Source organism: Terrapene carolina, unplaced genomic scaffold, assembly GCF_002925995.2.
Source record: "Terrapene carolina triunguis isolate 2854851 unplaced genomic scaffold, T_m_triunguis-2.0 Scaffold58, whole genome shotgun sequence".
Taxonomy (NCBI): domain Eukaryota; kingdom Metazoa; phylum Chordata; order Testudines; family Emydidae; genus Terrapene; species Terrapene triunguis.
The window spans coordinates 79,756,714-79,775,126 of record NW_020664409.1 but is presented as its reverse complement, the minus strand read 5'-3'; the positions used below and the strand labels follow the sequence as shown (position 1 = coordinate 79,775,126).

At 43.7% G+C, this 18,413-nt stretch overlaps 1 protein-coding gene across 1 annotated transcript in view; it reads right to left on the bottom strand.

Moving 5' to 3' along the window:
• The window catches only part of BAALC (BAALC binder of MAP3K1 and KLF4), a 32,245-nt gene extending 29,344 nt beyond the window's left edge, over nt 1-2,901 (bottom strand). Inside the window, exon 1 of the mRNA XM_024208950.1 lies at nt 2,724-2,901. Within this exon, the coding sequence (XP_024064718.1) occupies nt 2,724-2,901 (178 nt within the window). The remainder of the gene's footprint in view (nt 1-2,723) is intronic.
• Between the last annotated feature and the right edge of the window lie 15,512 nt (nt 2,902-18,413).

Here is an 18,413-nt window from a genome sequence, read left to right as displayed (position 1 = left end):
ATCAGGAAACTAAAGTGAGGAGAACCAAGTGTAAGGAGTTGCATGATGAAGCCCTATGTGCTTCTATGGAAAAATAGTACTATTATTATGACCAACTATAGCCCGAGCAGAGGCTTGGGAAACAAAGATTCTGTGACAAGTTCTTAGCTTACACAATGAAATGGAAGCTCTTATCAGTGTTCTGCTAGAAAATCTCATTTCTCACTCCTGGAAACCACTCACCCTAAGTTTAGACAAGTTTGTCCTTTAAAAGGTTTCTTTCAATTTCATCACCTGCACTGCTTCATAATGTTACCTGTATTTTTATCTCTCTCTCCCTCTTCAATATGCGAGGCTGTTTGGTGCTATCAAAGGCTCAGCTTTGGACTTTCGTGAATTGCTACTGAGTATATTTGACTTCTGTTATGATCCTGGTCAGAGCACAAAGGATCTGTTCTTTTACAGTTTTCAATATTTCCCTTACTGGTTTATAACAATTAATATTGTTCTGTATTTACTCTTGTGAAAAATACAGAGATGTTGAAATTTATTAGTTTATTTAAACATTCATGTTAAGATGTAAAAAGACTGATAAATAATCTAAAGAAAATAAACTAAAACAGGAAGAAAGGAAAGGTGAAATATGGAGGGGGACAGAAGATTAAAAAAAAGACATACAATAATGAATTGCGATTTTATTTAATAAAAAGTTATGCCAAAATGTTATGAAATATCATAGGTTTGGCTACACACCCATTTATCTATAGTGCAAGTACATAAATAGAGCTAAATATACTGGCAGAGAGAAAGAAGGATGTACTAGCATTCTGAAAATATTTTTGACAGATATTAATACCAAGGAAGGAGATAGATTATTTATTGTGGTACATGGGAGTATTACTAGGAATGACAGGGTAACCAAGAAAGGGAAAACCAAGGTTTGAATATTAGGACAAATTCCTGACAGTGAGATATAGCTAAGAAATAGTCTCCCAATAGAATTAAGTTAACTCTTATTATTATTATTATTGCAGTATTTGTACTGTGATAATACCTAAAATGTAGTAGGAGCAGCAACCCTGTCACATATTGGCACATCATCCCAAGAACTTACCATCTTGAAGGAGGTGGTGGTAGTTCCATCAGTTGGAGCATTTAAAACTTGAGTGGACAAAACACTAGAATATATATTAGAGAGACAAGGTGGGTGAAGTAATAGCTGACCTGAAGAAGAGCTCCATGTAGCTCGAAAGCCTGTCTCTCCCACCAACAGAAGTTGGTCCAATAAGAGGTATTACCTCACCTATCTTGTCTCTTTAATATCCTGGGACCAACACAACTCCAACAATATAGAAAAATGTATTGTAAGAACAATCCCCGATTGCCAGAAAAACAGAAGAATAACTTGAGTGTTTTCTCTCTCTCGTCTTTGATTCCATAGGCAGATTGAAATGCCCTGAGAATCTAATTTATCTAAGACTTGCATATTGAATCTCACCTCCCCTTTCTTTCCCCATTGCAAATTCTTAGATCCACTGCTAGTTAACAATGTGACAAATGTTAAAAATAAAAAGTCAAAATTGCAGGCCCATTGCCTTATTTCACACTGTTAGGTCAATTTCATTTTCTGCAATGTCATGGTCCATTGAGTTTTATTTTCAGAGGGGTTTTAAGGAAGGGAGGGTTGGCTGATTTGTGCCACTTTTAAAATATACTCCTCAGTGCCTTGTTTTGCATGGTCATTTATTCTGCACCAAGAGACCATATAGCCACATTCTCTTCCAGTGGGATTATCACAAAACTAATGCCATTTATATGTTCTCCCTCAAAAAATTAAGCATCATTATCAAAGTGTGGTAGGTAGAGAACAAGCTTTTTCTAATAAACGTGCAGGAATGTGAAAGTTCCTCCTTTTCCATGTCCACTGGAAACTACAAGAAACTATATTGGTTATGAGACCAGTGAAGGGTTTTTTTGATACACGGTGCGGTGCTGCTGTACAAACCCGAAGTTTTAGAAGTGCAGACGTAGATACCTGCATTTCCTAATAGGCGTAAAAAAGCATCTTTTCCCAAGGGGAAAAAAGAGAAATAGACTATATATAATACCGCTTTGGTGCTAGTTGCAAACCCGTGTCCACGCATTTGATTAAACTCTTCCCAGAACAATAAAGAGATTCAGACAGACCGTTTGTCCGTCCATCCTGGGGATGGTGGATTCAAATAACTGGTGTTTCACATACGTGAGGACATTTTCTATGTGCCAGATGTTAGGCTTCAGCGGGAATTTCCAATAACTGGGGCTAGGTTAACTGGGGGAATACCGTGGTATACTCATGAGAGACAGAAATGGCCCATACTTCACAGATCGCTAGGAGGAAGCCTTAACAAGAGATCTCCCCGACCCCTCGCATTTGTCTCATCGCGATGTACAGATGCTGTTTGCCGGCCAGGTTCGCAGCAGATCAGCCGGAGCCGCTGGTTCAAAGACGCTTGTCCTGCTGGCCCGGGGTCTGCGGCTCACTGACACGAAGCTCCCCCGGGGCAGATGCTACGGAGCTGTGCCCGCTCCTAGGCTCCGGAGGGAAGGAGGGACGATGGCTGGCCAGCCAACCCGCCCCAGCTCAGAGCCGGCGGGGGACCCCAGCTCGCCCCGGGGACCGAGCCGGAGGGAGGGGAGCGGGGCAGGAGATGAGGGGCTTTGGCTGCGGCCCCGGGGACCGCCCAGCCCAGCCCAGCACTCACCCGGGTGCGGCGCGCCCTGGTCCCGCAGTCCGGCCTCGGCGCGGGCGCTCTCGTGGCCGCAGGCCGGCGGCGGGGGCTCGGTGTCGGTGTTCGTCAGCCAGGTGGACTCGGTCTCGCGGGTCCAGCTCTCGTAGTAGCGCGGCTCGATGGCATCGGCTCGGCTCCCCCCGCATCCCATCCTGTCGGCCCCGGGACTGCCCGGTTGCAGCCCAGCGCCCGCCGCTCAGTGCCAGCGCCCCGGGCGCGGCCAGCACCGCATCCCGCCTCCGCCAGCCAGCCAGGGGGCCGAGACCCCGCGGGGCGCCGCTCCCGTCCTCCCCTCTGTGCCCTCTGCCAGGCAGCTACCACTCCCTCCTCTTGCCCTCTCCCTTCCTCTCCTCCTGCTGCTCGGCCTTACGGTCTCCCGCTTCCCCCTCCCTGCTTCCTCCGCCCGCCAGCCCCGCTGCTCCCTCCCCGCCGTCTGCGCCTCCTCTCTCCCCGGGATTTCCTGGCGGTAGACTGGCTCCGCGCAGCCCTGGCACACGCGGCAGTGCCTGCGGGGACACCTCTGGAAGAGGCTCCTCAGCGAGTTGTCTGATCTCCGCAACTCCTCAGCCTCCAGCCCATGAAGAGGCGGGGATGGGAGAAAGCAGCAGCCCAAAGATGCTGGTTCCCTACATTAACGGGTGATGCAGTGTTAGTATTTGGGGTGGGCAAACCTGGCAGGCACTAGCCATAGCAAACCTTGGGCGCCCGGGCGCCCATTTCATAAATCCACCCTTCCTTTTCCTAGCATGCGAGAGCAACAGCGACTGGCTCCCGATTGCTGCATTAACTCTGTTGCTGCTGTTAAATAGGCAACATTTGTAATTCACAAAAAGAATTTGTGTAGCCCACGAAAGCTTATGCTCTAATAAATTTGTTAGTCTCTAAGGTGCCACAAGTACTCCTGTTCTTTTTGCGGATACAGACTAACACGGCTGCTACTCTGAAATTTGTAATTCAGTCCACCGTAATCAGCCCTTTAATGCCAGCCATCTCTCCACAGCTCCTTCGTGCGCTGGAATGAACACTTCAACCCCTTTCTCTCAGGCTAGGTCTACACTACAGCGGGGTTCCGACCTAAGATACGCAACTTCAGCTACGTGAATACCGTAGCTGAAGTTGCGTATTTTAGGTCGGCTTACCTGGTGGTGAGGACGGGGGAAAGCCGACCGCTGCCGCGCTGCCTCCGACTCCGCTGCCGCCTCTTGTCGAGGTGGATTTCCGGAGTCGACGGCAGAGCGATCAGGGATCGATTTTACCGCGTCCTCACGAGACGCGGTAAGTCGATCCCCGATAAACCGATTGCTACCCGCCGGATCGGCGGGTAGTGAAGACGTAGCCTCAGAGCAAAAGAGAACAAGTCACTACATTCATGAGTAAGGGTCACTAAGACTTTCACTGACAGCAGTCAGCAATCATATCTGCCATAGTGAATAGTGATAGAGGAGAGAACCGCTGAAATTAATATGGTTCTGACTCATTATTATTATTTGGTATTTATATTACCACAGCTCTCAGAGGCCCCCTTGTGTGGGGAGCTGTAGGAGAGAAAGGCTTTTCCCCAGATAATTTATCTCTTGTATAATCATTCATCAGTACAGGGCTGCAAGCCAGGTATAGGATACTCATATTTAAAGATCACCTTTCCTCCTAAAGCCCTTTATAAAAGGGAATACAAATTATTCACAGGGATCACTTCATCCACTACTGAAATGCAGAGGCAGCACACAGCAAAGCTACAGAATTGTAGGCAAGGGAATATATCCAATAAGAACCGTGGGGAAATTTAGGTCACCAGAATGTAATTAACAGTTGGAATTAGACACACTAAGCCACCTATGTCAGCAGCCCTCAAACTGTGGTATGAGATCTTTAATAAACAAAAGGGATCAGTTTTACATCTCATCCAATAGTGCCTTCTGCTTCAGAAGTGACTCAGAATGAAGAGTGCCATCCATATTGCTGAATCACACATAACAGTTCCAGTAGCAGCCAACCACTTAGCAAGCTCTCATCCAAGTACTGACTCACTACAGTCCTGCATAACTCATGGTGTCATTGCAGACATTTCTGTTCCCAGTGGGTACAATTAAAGAGAACCGCTTCTGACTCTTTACCTTACCCAGTGGGCCAGATTAGCTATCCAGAACAGTGGAGTCTGGTGACACCCCATATGCCTCTAACCAGAAGGTTCTAGAGAAAGGCTCCTCAGGGAAATGTTTAAGATTTTGGATGAAAAATTGTGCAATACTGTGGATTTTAATCATGTTTCAAATCTAAGTACATTGTGCTCAAGTGGAAATACTTTCTAGACAGCAGTAGAGTGCTGGGTCCTGAAGAAGGCGCACACTCAGGTAAAACCTTTTATAAGCCCTGCCTCATTCCATAGTCACCTTCAAACATAAAAGGCTTCCTATGTTGCCCTGGCTCATTCCATAGGTGTCTTCAGTCATCATATAGAATGCTGTTCCATATGTTCTTTCAAAGACTGGAGCTTCCATTCAGTTTGCTAGCACAAAAGAAGCAGTGACAGAACAGTGGGAAGGTTATTTAAAAACAAAAAAATTGTGTTAGGGTAGAATTAGTGTGCATAGGTGAAATAGGTTTTTAACCATTATGACTTGCTCATATCAAAATGAATTTTCACCAGATCAGACCACTTAAAGGTGATATCTTACTCTGTGCCAGATTTCTACCAACTGTTACTGAGTCTCCGAAGCTATTTTTAAAAACCTCTGAATTTTTCTTGTATAATGTAAAAGTGTATTTTCCCCTCACTGCCTTCAGACTCAAATGGCTAAGTAGTTTTACCTCAACTTAAAAAAAGAGAAAGAAAACAAGACAGACAAGACCTGCTAACTTTCAGACTCAAAGTTTGACTAAGATCATAAACAGTTAAAAAAATTGGAATGGAAAAGCTTAGACAACCTTAGCTAACAACCTACATTCACTAACTCTACTAAATAATATAAACAACATGTTAAGTTTTGTACCTTCAGCAGTACCCTTCTTTTAATAAAACTGGCCTATTGGAATCAAAGATACCTCCACATCAAAACCCATTTCTTATTGGTAAGGAAAAAGTCTTCTGGCAAAAATCAGACTTCTGGCCTGTGGGGTAGGACTAAAATAGAACTTCCAATGTGTGCACTTCTGATTTAGTCCCTGAGCTAAAAAGGGACTTCTGGGACAAATACAGCTTTCTGAGTGGTCCATAACCATGGCTGGAAAGCACAACATGTCAAAAGCAAATGCAGTCTTTTAGTCGGTTGAGACAAGCATAAAGGCAAAGTTTAATGATACTTAATAAGACAACACAATAGCATTTATTTTATTCCAACCTGAAAAAAATAGTAAAATAAACCTAACTGTATCTTGAGAAGTGTAGGGAAAGAACTTATGTATTACAGAAAGAAAGAGAAAGGTTATAGTGTGATCAATGGGACAAGTGAGTTAGTCTTCTAGAATTACATTGTACATTTAACTAGCATTTCTGAAATAAGAGCACTGATCACAATTGTACTAATGGAGAAAGGAGATGTAATGTCATCATAAAAAGAAAGTCTATGCTTTCATATAGAGCATCCCTGGAGCAAACCACTGACCCACTGTGAAGAGAGGTGGGCAGCATTCAGTGGGAAGCAAGAAAAGAATGGGGGCTATATGTGACTATAGAAGAGCAAACTGAAGAGGTTGTGGTAGAGAAAGCTCACAGCTTGTTTTCTCTCCTTGCTTCAATGCCCCAGGTGTTTTAGCATACCAGAAAGTGAGGTTGAGAATGTAAAATTTTCTCATTGTCACCTTTCATTTGTCATGCTGTTACCACAATGCTAGGAAGCTACTGTGGAAGTAAATTACAATTTCTCTCTATGAGCCATTAACACAAGTACAATCTCATATACTGCACACTAATATGATCTGCATAGCTTTTTAGCCATTTTGTGTTTATGATCCTGTTCAGTTCTCTGGTGTAGCATGGGTGCAATTTCCCAGGCACCACCTTATGGCCAGAGGTGTCGTGGCAGGGCCCTTCCTCTCTTCAGGGGCCCTTGGGAACAGCATATAGTCTCTCTAAGGACTATCACCAGGACTCCACGGACACTGGGTCAATAGCCCTAATTTAAAATAATCTCAGTGCCCCAAACACAAAGTTCACCATAGTAGCCCCATAGTTCATACTCATCTCCAACACCCCTGTCATCCACAGAGACCTTATTCCACTCAGCAGATGCCTAGCACTCAGTCTCCCCTCCTCTGTCCATACCCACCCCTGCAGCTTCCTGCTGCTTTTTATATTGGCATCCTTTGATTCCTGCCAGTTGAGTCACATTGTGTAATCAGTGCTGGCTTAGCCCCAGGCTGTCCAGTCCATGGGCAAGCCACCCTGTTACATGGGGCAAATGTTTCACCTGAGTAAAAATGGTCAGTAAAGGCTGTTCTGTAGATGTTGTTTATTATCATTGTCCCTTGGGGGAGGGACATTTGCCTCCACACAGTCCACAAGGCTCAGGGTAGAGGGAGGGAAACAACCAACCAAAAAAAAAACCCCTCAATCATTTCATATTTGGAGTTTTTCAAAATGGGTTTAATTGGATTTTATGGTGGGTATTTTTGTAAAGCACTATGCACAACAACAATGGGTTTCATTAATAATAATTTTCTCCCAAATTATTGGGTCAGATTCATCACTTTGTAACGCCACTGAAGTCAAATGAGTTACACTATGGATGAATTTGACCTTCTATATTTCCCTTGATAATTACGTTCTGAAGAAACAGTAGTTTCTGAAATAAGGTACAAGATGCTGCATGTTCTGCATGTTGCAAGTGGCTATCTTACAACAGAAAAACTTCAAAAACAGACTCCAACGAGAGACTGCTGAGCTGGAATTGATATGCAAACTAGACACAATCAACTCAGGATTGAATAAGGACTGGGAATGGCTGAGCCATTACAAACATTGAATCTATCTCCCCTTGTAAGTATTCTCACACTTGCTTCTTATCAAACTGTCTGTACTGAGCTATCTTGATTATCACTTCAAAAGTTTTTTTTCTCTTACTTAATTGGCCTCTCAGAATTGGTAAGACAATTCCCACCTGTTCATGCTCTCTGTATGTGTGTATATATATCTCCTCAATATATGTTTCACTCTATATGCATCCGAAGAAGTGGGCTGTAGTCCACGAAAGCTTATGCTCTAATAAATTTGTTAGTCTCTAAGGTGCCACAAGTACTCCAGTTCTTTTTGCATGCTCTCTTTAGAATTTCTAGATTATATGTTTCCTCATTCAGTTACATAGTGTTTAACATGCACATCTTTTTTTATATGTAGGCCCAAGATCTCCCCTATGATCAGTCTGCTTTGTACTAGAAAGCAGCCAGAAAGCCAGTTAATCAGCTACTTGAAGATTCCTTTGGGGAATATAGAAGCTTTCCTTCTTCTAGTCCACTGGTATAGAGGGTGTAGTCAAAGCACCACTACACTTCCAACTGTTCCCAGCTGCTGAAGTGGTCTGTTGGAGCTATAAACAGCTAGGTATAACTAAAAGCAGACCCCAGACACAGCCCAGGATTGGGGTATCTTAAAGCCACTATTGCAATTACTCTGTACTTCTCAGTAACAGCTGTGCCAACATATTCCCAATATTAGATCACTTGAGAACCAGGTGTTTTTTTCCTACAACTTTTTTCTGTACATTCTTAGCAGATGTCATTTGAGTACCCTACTTCTCTTCACTACACTGTTAAAAGTATATTTCTTTCCCTTCACTACTGTACAGTGATGTGGGATGAGGCACATAAGAACCTAGACAGGTATATGGAATGGCATTTGCAGGGTGATGGACTGCATCTTTCCATCTCTTACTTTTGTAATTCTAAGCTAGTCTACAGGTTAGAAGTGTGTCATACACCAGGACTGTGATTTTGGAGCTGAATGACTTGAATTCAAATCCTGTTGCCTTTGCATTTTGTGGCATTTATATAGGCAACCAATTGTTTGTTTTATTTTCTTTCTTCTTCTTGATCTAACAGGCAAATGAGCTTAACCTGAGCATCATTTCTTGGCTCAAATACCTGTTAGCACAGAGAAGGTTGCCATTACAAATACTGCATTTTGCTTTATTGTTCATAGTTGTGAATAATCTTTTTTCCATGTGGAAAGCAACATGGAAAAAAGAAAGATGCGAATGAAAGGAACCAAGAAATGTAATTGCCTTGGCTGGAAATTCAAGCACTATAGCATGCCATGGATGCTTGGGAAGCGTTTTGTGTTTTTTAAATTTGATTGCTCAAATATTTCCCTAAAATGAATTTAAATTTGTGTAATTTGCAATTTACAATTTGTGCTATGTTAGATGTGCATGTTTTTAAACCAGGAAACAGCACCAATACCATGTGACTTATGGGGCTAATCAACAGACGGTGAATTTCAAATTGTGAATATTGGCAACCAACTCTTTGCAAATTGCCAAAAATTAGTTGCAGAAGAAATTAGCAAGTTTTGACTAATGAATAAGTCTGAGAATTTTGTAATCTGTCAGCAGACAGTTTATAAACAGAAGAGAAAGTTAAAGTTACCAAATAATTCATTCACCCTTTTCATTCATAGTTTCCTATTTAGAGATCAGCCTGAAACAGAATTTCATATCCCAACACCCAGATATTTAGGGAGAAGGAATCTGAATTTCCAGATCTGGGCCTGCCACACTGCTTTTGATTCCAAGTTGAATCCAAAACCAAAAAGGGACTATTTTTCACATCCAGTTAAAGTTTAGCCCAGTATAGTGGAAATCTCATGAGAATGGCTGATCACATGGAAATCCCACCAATTTGGGCTGATCTCTCACAAGGACAGCTCAGGAGATTTCTGAAACTTAGCTCTGGACCAGATTTGAATTTAAATTCTGATCCCTAGATCTGAATATCACCTTTCTGGCCCATCTCTGCTTAAGTATTACAAATAATTATTATATTGATGGCAGTGGAAGTTTTGGATACACAAGGAGTGCAGAATCAGGACCTTAGGTGATGGAAGTAGCTAGAGACAATGCATACCCAGTTGAATTATATGGAAATAAACACCACAACTTTCTGTGCAAATAATATAAAACTGATGTGCAGCAGCCTTAAAAGTTCCCTCACTATGGGATATTTTGCCAAAGATTTTTATCAATATGTTTGTCTGCCCTTGGGTTTGAAATACATATTTTGCATGGAGTTGCATATCACTTTTTTCAGTGTTATCTGTAGGGAAATATCCAGTATCGACAGGTGGAAGGATAAGACCTAAAAGGTGTTTTTCCATCTCTAACTTCTATGCATAAAGTTGGGAGTTTAAATTGTTTAAAGAGAACAAGAAGAAATGCTTTATGTAGAAACAAAATTCAATGTACTTTTTCTGCACTACAAATACAATATATTTACTCAGAGCTGTAATTCAATTTGCTTTCAACCACTAAAAGAGATTCGCAAATGATGGGCTGCATTTTGGCTTCACAGCCAGAACACTCACTCACTCTCTCTCTCTCTCTTTCCCAGTAGTGAGGAGGAGGGAGTGGCAGTAGCCAGAGGCATTCTGCCAGTGGAGGACAGATGCAGGCCCAAGGAATGTGCTCTGATGGGATAATTACTCCTCCTTTTTAAAGGTGCAGCATGTATTCCCACAGCACCTGCCACTGAGTGCAAGCAGGTCCAGAAGGGAGGTAAGGAGAGAACGAGGATAAAGCTTTGGCCGCACAGATTTGTAGTATTAAGAGCCATTGGTTGTTCCAGCTAGCCATTCCCTTTTCCCATTACATTGCAGGTACACAAGGACTGGCATTCTAGCTGCATCCTACTCAAATAATCTGGGAAGCAAAGCACTCCAAGCCCTCTTTCGCTTCCCTCTGGTGTACCCATGGCACAGAGACTGTCAGAGTCTAGGGCTATACTTAACACTCCCGGGGGAATTCTGCGCCACTGCGTGTGTGCAGAATTCATGTCCCCCACAGCTTTCTTTGCTTTCCTGCAGAAAAATGACTTTCTGACAGAGAAGCAAAGGGAAGCTGCAAGAGCAGTTATGCACCACTCCCTAGCTGCTCAGGTACATCGCTTTAGGCACCCAGAGCAGCTGGCAGAGAGGTTAAATCACCGCAGGGCTGGGGACACTCCAGCCAGTGGCTCCTACCCTGAGCTGGGATCGCTGCTAGTCCCGGCTGGGCTGGAGGTAGGGGAGGATGGAATTTGCTCTTCCCCTGAAGAGAGTGGCTGGGGCTGTCAGACCTCCCACAGCTGCAGGAAGCTCAGCATCCTCTCCTGCTTCTTGCCCCGTTTGCTCTTCAGCTGTGGGGGCAGGGGTCACTGTATGGGGAGCTGCTCCCCCATCCTCCCAACCCCATGCATCCAGACCTCCTATACCCAGACACTGCTGCCAAGCCTCACCCCATACACCCAGAACCCCCCCAGCCCTCCATATCCAAACCCCATCCCACTGAACCTCAACCCCTGCATCTTATCTGAAGCCCCCCTGCACCCAGTCCCCTGCCTCTGGACCCCCACCCCTGCACCCAGACCATCCCCCACTGAGCTCCCTGCACTCAAACTCCCACCCTGAGCCCCACCCCCCTGTACCACCCTGAGCCCCAACCCCTGTACCACCTTAAACCCCCACATCCAGACCTCCATGCCACTGACCCCCAACTAGCTGAACCACACCCCCACTCCACCAAGCCCCACTCCCCCAGCACGCAGACCCCCCTGCTGATACACCCAACTGAGACCCAACTACTTTTACCTGGAAACCCCCACAGAGTCCCATTGCCCCTGCACCTGGAACCCCCCAACGAGCCTCTGTGCATCCAGATCCCCCCACACCAGACCCCCCAGTGATCTGCCTGCACCCAGATTGTCCCACACAGAATCCTCTCACGCCATACCTGGATGCCCCCACACCGAGCCCCTCCACACTTGGATCCTGCCTGGTTGAGCCTGCCTGCCCCACACCTGGTGCAGAGGGGAAGGGATCCAGGGTGTTTCTGGGGTAGGCCCAGGCCTTGTGCTAAGTCAGGGTCGGGTGCAGCCTCACCACTGAGTCCGTGTCCTGGGGATAGGGGTTGGGGGCTGCAGGGTGAGCTCCCACCTTTGTACAACCAGTGGCCTGTGCTCCCCACTGCCATGCTGGAGCCTCTCCATTTATTTATTTATTGAATATTTTGAAATATTGTGCACAGAATTTTTAATTTTTTGACAGAGAATGCCCTCAGGAGTAAAGACTTAAACTGATGGATGATGAAAGCAGTCCTTTCTGCAAACAAAGACATATACTTTGCTGTAAGTATCTGATAGAGTTTATATACTGGTTGAAAGTGGCCTCTGAGTGCAAAGGGGGTCCAGAGTGCTGCCCAGCCAATGCAATTCCTACCAGCAGAGCCAGGATCTCACACATAGGAGCTGTACTTCCTTCAAACCTCAGATATGTGCTCGCTGCAGGCTTCCTGCTCAAGCACAGAGCTTTGGGGAGGCAGACCTCAGGGGCTAAGGATGGTGAATTCTTCCCTATGCAGACCTACTTGTAACCCACACACCTCCTGGGTGTGGTGCTCTGTCCCACGTAGTGGCACTGAGACACTTAGAGAGTAATTAATGAGTCTGCCCTTAGTTAAGGGCCATATGGATTTTAGCTCATGCAGTAGAGGCTCATGCACTAATCTCCAGGCACCCCAGGTTCGATCCCGCCTGCTGACGACCAGGGTCTGTCAGTGTTACAAGTAGAGGTTCATCTGGGATTTCAACTGAGAAGTCTCTGAAGCTCGGGACGCACTTCCTCAGCTAGGGGAAGTATGTAACCCACACAACTCCTGGGTGTGGTGCTCTGTCCCATCTAGTGGGACCGAGACCACTTAGAGAGAGAGATTAATGAGTCTGCTCTACAGCCTTAGCTAAGGGCCATATGGCTTTTAGCTTATACACAAAGCTCCAGAGGCCCCAGGTTTGATCCCAGCCACTGATGGCCGGGGTCTGTCGGTGTTACGTACTCACCAGTCTGCCTGTAGAGGCTGGGTAAAGGAACTAACCTTAGGGTTACTGGAGAGCTGAGGCTGCAGTATCAACTGTGGAATAGCTTCACTGCCTGAAAGAGGATTCATTTTCTCTTATTTTCCCTTGCATCTGCAGAACTCCCTTGCAAAGAGCCTGCTTACCTCAAGCTCTTCACAGGGACTAGGGTTTTATTATTAATTTTATATATTATTATTAATTATTATTATTATTATTATAAAACATCATTATGAAATTAGCATTTGAAGTAAATAAGCAACCATGTTAAATCCATTGATCATTTAGGATGTTCTTGACTAAGTATCTCAGAAATGTTATGGTCCTAATTTGTAAAAGTTAATTAAATATCCTTGATTTTTACCTTCAGACACATCCACTGATTTACTAATATTTAAAAATAAACAGGCATGTTTTCACTTGATTATTTATTGGTAATCTATTTGCTTCTTTCATAAAGCAATAAGTCAGTGAAATAAATCCAGTTAGCAAGAGGGTAATGCACACATAGGTACACTCAGTAATAACAGCACTTCATTAGTGAGGCCAGAGGGGGGTATCCTAATTTCATACAAGCACCATTTAGTCAACCACACATAAACTTGGCAAAAATAACCCTGCCATTCTTTTGTTTCAGTCTCAGAGCTGCTTCTTCGTCTTCTTTTTTTTTTTGGGGGGGGGGGGGGAGTGAAGAGGATGGAGAGATGAACAGAGAAATGGGAAAGGTTTGATTAAATTTGGTTGAGCAATTTCTGAAATAGAAGAATGCGAATAAAAATGCTTATGTCACAGTTTGTCATATTTTGTAGTGAAATACTGTAACTAAAATATGTGATTTAACCCACAAATATGGCCCTGCCCTGATCAATAATCACTTTGCCCAGTTTGAATAAAAATAGAATTTTAACGCAACAAAGATCAAACAATGACAATTCTGAGCATGGTCAATTCATTAATTTCATTGACAACAACAATGTTCAAGCATGAATTTCAAAATGTCCTCTAAACATTACCCTTATGGTGAACTTTTTGATTCTTTCCCAGAAAAGAGCAGGTCTCTTCCCAACATCCTCTGTGATGAAGAACGATGCAAAGAAATCATTTAGCTTCTCAGCAATGTCCTTATTTTTCTTAATTGCTCTCTTTACTCCCTAGAAGTCCATTGATTTTTTGCCAGACTTCCTGCTTAAGAGAATGGAAGAAATGTGTCAGAAGAACTGTGGACTTTTCATCTGAGCTAGGGGTTGCATGATCGGGCCCTTATAGTGCCACTGGAAAGCTTAGACATTCTGTATTTAATGAGTACTGACCAACATCCTACTTCAGTCATAACCCTTTTCAGACTTGCATCTTTCCATGTGCTAGTCTTCTGTCTAGAAATGAGCTCACACCAGAACTTCAGAGCCATCTTCCCCAAATTTTAATAAGGAGGTTTGACTTTGATTTCCTAGATCCTGGAGTTTTGGTCCAGGATCAGATCCCAGACTGGTTGAGGCTTCTTTTCCAAAAATGGTTTAGACACAGCCCAAAATGGCAGATGTCTTGTTAAAATAGCTGATCTGACAAGATTTCTATAATTCAACACGACCAAATACTGTCAGCTTGAATGCTCACCTCATGGAAGTAGTTCCTTCTAACAAGACAACACCGCCTTGGACTGAAATCTCACAGGGACAGCCCCAAGGGTTTCTGCACTATACAACTCAAACAATGTTGAAGTAATCGAGCCATGATACAATGAGAGCTTGGTAACCCTTGCAAGGAGGTCCCTGTCAACCTCCACAAACTACAAATGTTAGGTTGCTAGGGTGCTGAGACCACTCCTATCATGCTGACGAATATTGTCTCATTGTTTCCTTGTAATACTCCGTTTGTCTGGATTCATCAGTTGTCTCTTGTCTTATAATTAGATTGTAAGCCCTTTGGGTCAGGCGCTTTCCATTCTGTTTCTAAGCACCTAGGACAATGGGGCCCTCATCCATGACTAAGGCTCTTAGGGGTTATAGTAATACAACTAATAACTCAGCTTTCGTTTAATCTGGAAAAGAAATACTAGCCTAAAATATCTTTGAATCCAGACTCCACCACTTCAGCTATTTCTATATCCATTGCAAGTGGTATTTAATCAGTAGTATGCAACATAGGTGATAATGTATTGAAAACATTCTAATATGCTGCATATGTTCAAGTGGGTTAAGGCAGATTTTGGTCCCTTAAATGAATTTCCTGGCTGTGGCAGCTTTAATTTGTCAAACTTAACTTTTGCATTAACATAGTGGTTTTTTTGCAATTAAAAATAATTCACAAACATCATAACGCCCCCTAAATGAAGGTTCCTCAGGCAACTGCCTAACAGAGAATCTCTGGCTTGGTAGCTTTGTGAAACACAAGGATGCTGGTTTGTGTCTGGTTTCAGTCCAGTATGTGACACAAACACCACAAGACAGCTACCAATTGCCTGTATCAATGCAAATCCCCGTAACTATGCTGGCTTAATTATAGGTTGAGCATGTACTGGTACTGAACAATTCAATTCTTTGGGCTCCCATGTTGAGTTCCTTAAAAAGGCTTAATTTTTCAGATACTCAACACTTTCTGAAAATCAGCCCCCCCCCCCTTCCCCCTTAAGGTATTTCAGAATGGGCACCAAAAAAACTGAGTCACCCAAAATCACTAGTTACTTTTGAAAATCTTGACCAGCTATAATTAAGGATGCTCTTGGATTTTCATTCTGAAGTCTTTTCTCAAACTTTCACTTTTCTGACTGAAATTTTCCAGGACCAGTCTCTACTCAGAGGTGAACTTTTTTGGAAAGTTTGAGTAAACACTGTTCAGCCAATTATGAGTGCAAGAGAAGGAAAACAAAACAGTGCACTTATAAAAAGAAATATGCAACTTTTTTTTGAGCAGCTCTAGTGCCTCAGTGGTTTGGTCTAGAAATTTGAAATAGGCACATGTCTGACCTAGGGTCTTTGTGATTAGTGAAGATCAGTTCTGGTTTGACAGATTTGTTTACCTAGGGGTCTGCAGCAAGAGAGGGTGTCTTTATAAAAGACATGCTCTAGCTCCACCAATAGTTACGGGCTTGATGCAGGAATCTCCTGGTGAAATTCTATGGCCCAAGGATATGCAGGAAAACAAACTAGATTAGCCTACGGATCCCGTCAGACTTTAAAATCTATAAATGAGTTTTTAAAATGGACTTTCCTGATGTACATTTTTTTTAAACAAAAAATTATTTTGGATTTGTGGTTTCAATGAGTGTTCTACTGACAGTCAGCATGAGTGTGCATGCCTGAGTGAAAATTTTATTTCTGAAGAGAAGGTTTGGTTTGAGGCAAGGGAGCTCTGCCCTAATTCCATACTATGCATCAGATCCTCTGCAAGTGTAGTCAGCATAGCTCCATTGGGAGCTAACCCTCAGGGCCCCTGGTTGAAGGTGCATAAGTAATAAGGCACAAGCTGCAGATACAACCTTCATTTTGGCATTTCCTGCTGTGTTAGTGCTTCACTTTGCAACCTAATGTTTCTTTTAATATATATGTGTGTGTGGGGGGGGGGGGGGGGAGAAATGGAATTGGGGATTTACCATTCTGTAGTGATTCTGGCTGCTGTTAAAAAACAAACAAACAAAACCTGACTTAGGAAAAGCCTTTGTTTCCCCAAAGCCTCAATAATTTCTCCCTCTTTCTCTATCTGAACACTGGCTGAATCCACAGCATCTTTTCTGTGAGATTTCCACAAAAGTTCTGGCTGCTATGTGGTCAGCTGTTAGGGAAGCAGGAGGTGGTGGTCCCTTGGGACCAACTACTCATTCTTTACTGCACAAAATATAAGGAATGTAACTAAATATTTTGGTTTCATCCATTTCAGCTTGGTACACAGGATCTGACTCATGGGTTGCTGCGCAGTGCCTGTGTTTGCTGCTGTGTGACACTGCAGTAGAAGAGAAAGGATGATACTGTTATTATATAAAAATCACTTCCACCCACTGTGCTGACTCATCAGAGTATCACTGACTAGGATTTATTTACATCAGTATCAAAATATACCTCCGTTATCCATTCCTGTCCCAGCAAATTATTTATTCCTCCCTCCTAATTCTTCTCTGTCTGATGATGCTGGGTGTATGTTTTAATATCAGATGTACTGTAAGTCTGAGAGCTCTGAACTTTCTGAATGTGGTTTCATTCAGTAGAACCAAGTATGTGTCAGTTACATCATTGTATTTCTGGCCCATCAGTATCAGCAAAGATAATTTCCTTTCTCTTCATTGTCTGACTAAATCCTTTTCCTTTGAAGGGAGTTTTTGCCCTTATGCTGCCATTTTTGTCTGTACTGACTGAGAGCCCAAATGTGAGAGCCTTAGTCAAGCAAACCTCAATGGACACAGGCGCCAACTTTCCGTGGCGCCGGTGGGTGCTTGCGCCCCCCCGCCTCCGGCCCCGCCCCGACTCCACCCCCCACCCCTATTGGATCCCTCCCCAAATCCCATCTCGGCCCCGCCTCTTCCCCGAGTGCGCCATATTCCTCCTCGTCCTCCCTCCCAGTGCTTGCTGTGCGAAACAGCTGTTTCGTGGCGCAAGTGCTGGGAGGGAGGGGGGAGAAGCAGGACGCGGTGGCACACTCAGGGGAGGAAGCGGAGGCGGAGCGGAGGCAGAGGTGAGCTGGGGCGGGGGGAGGGTCCGAGAGCAGAGCACCCACCAATTTTTCCCCAGAGCACCCACAGAGTCGGCGCCTATGCAATGGGAGGTTTCATAGATTCATAAATTCCAAGGCCAGAAAGGACCATTATGATCATCTAGTCTGACCTACTGTATAGCACAGGCCATAGAACTTCTCCAAAATAATTCCTAGAACAGATCTTTCAGAAAAACACAATCTTGATATAAAAATTGTCTGCCATGGAGAGTTCACCACAAACCTTGGTAAATTGTTCCAATGGTTAATTACCTTCACTGTTAAAAATGTACACCATATTTCCAGTCTGAACTTGCAGCCATTGGATTGTGTTATATCTTTTGCTGTTTGATTGAAGAGCCCATTATTAAGTATTTGTTCCTCATACAGTTATAGATTATAATCAAGTCACCCCTTAACCTTCTCTTTATTAAACTAAATAGATTGAGCTCCTTGAGTCTATCACTATAGGGTATGTTTTCTAATCCTTTAATCATTCCCATGGCTCTTTTCTGAACCCTCTCCAATTTATTAACATCCTTCTTGAATTGTGGGCACCAGAATTGGATGCAGTATTCCAGCAGCGGTGGCACCAGTGCCAAATACAGAGGTAAATATACCCTTTCTATTCCTACTCAAAATTCCAGTGCTCTCCAGGATTGCATCCGTCAGCTTTTTTTAGCTGCAGCGTCATGTTCAGCTGATTATTCGCCACAACCCCCAAATCTTTTTCAGAGTCACTGCTTCCCAGGATAGTCTCCCACCATGTAAGTAATGGCCTATATTCTTAGTTCCTAGATGTATATGTTTACATCTGAAGAAGTGAGGTTTTTACCCACGAAAGCTTATGCCCAAATAAATCTGTTAGTCTTTAAGGTGCCACCAGACTTCTTGTTGTTTTTGTAGATACAGACTAACACGGCTACCCCCTGATGTTTACATTTAGCTATA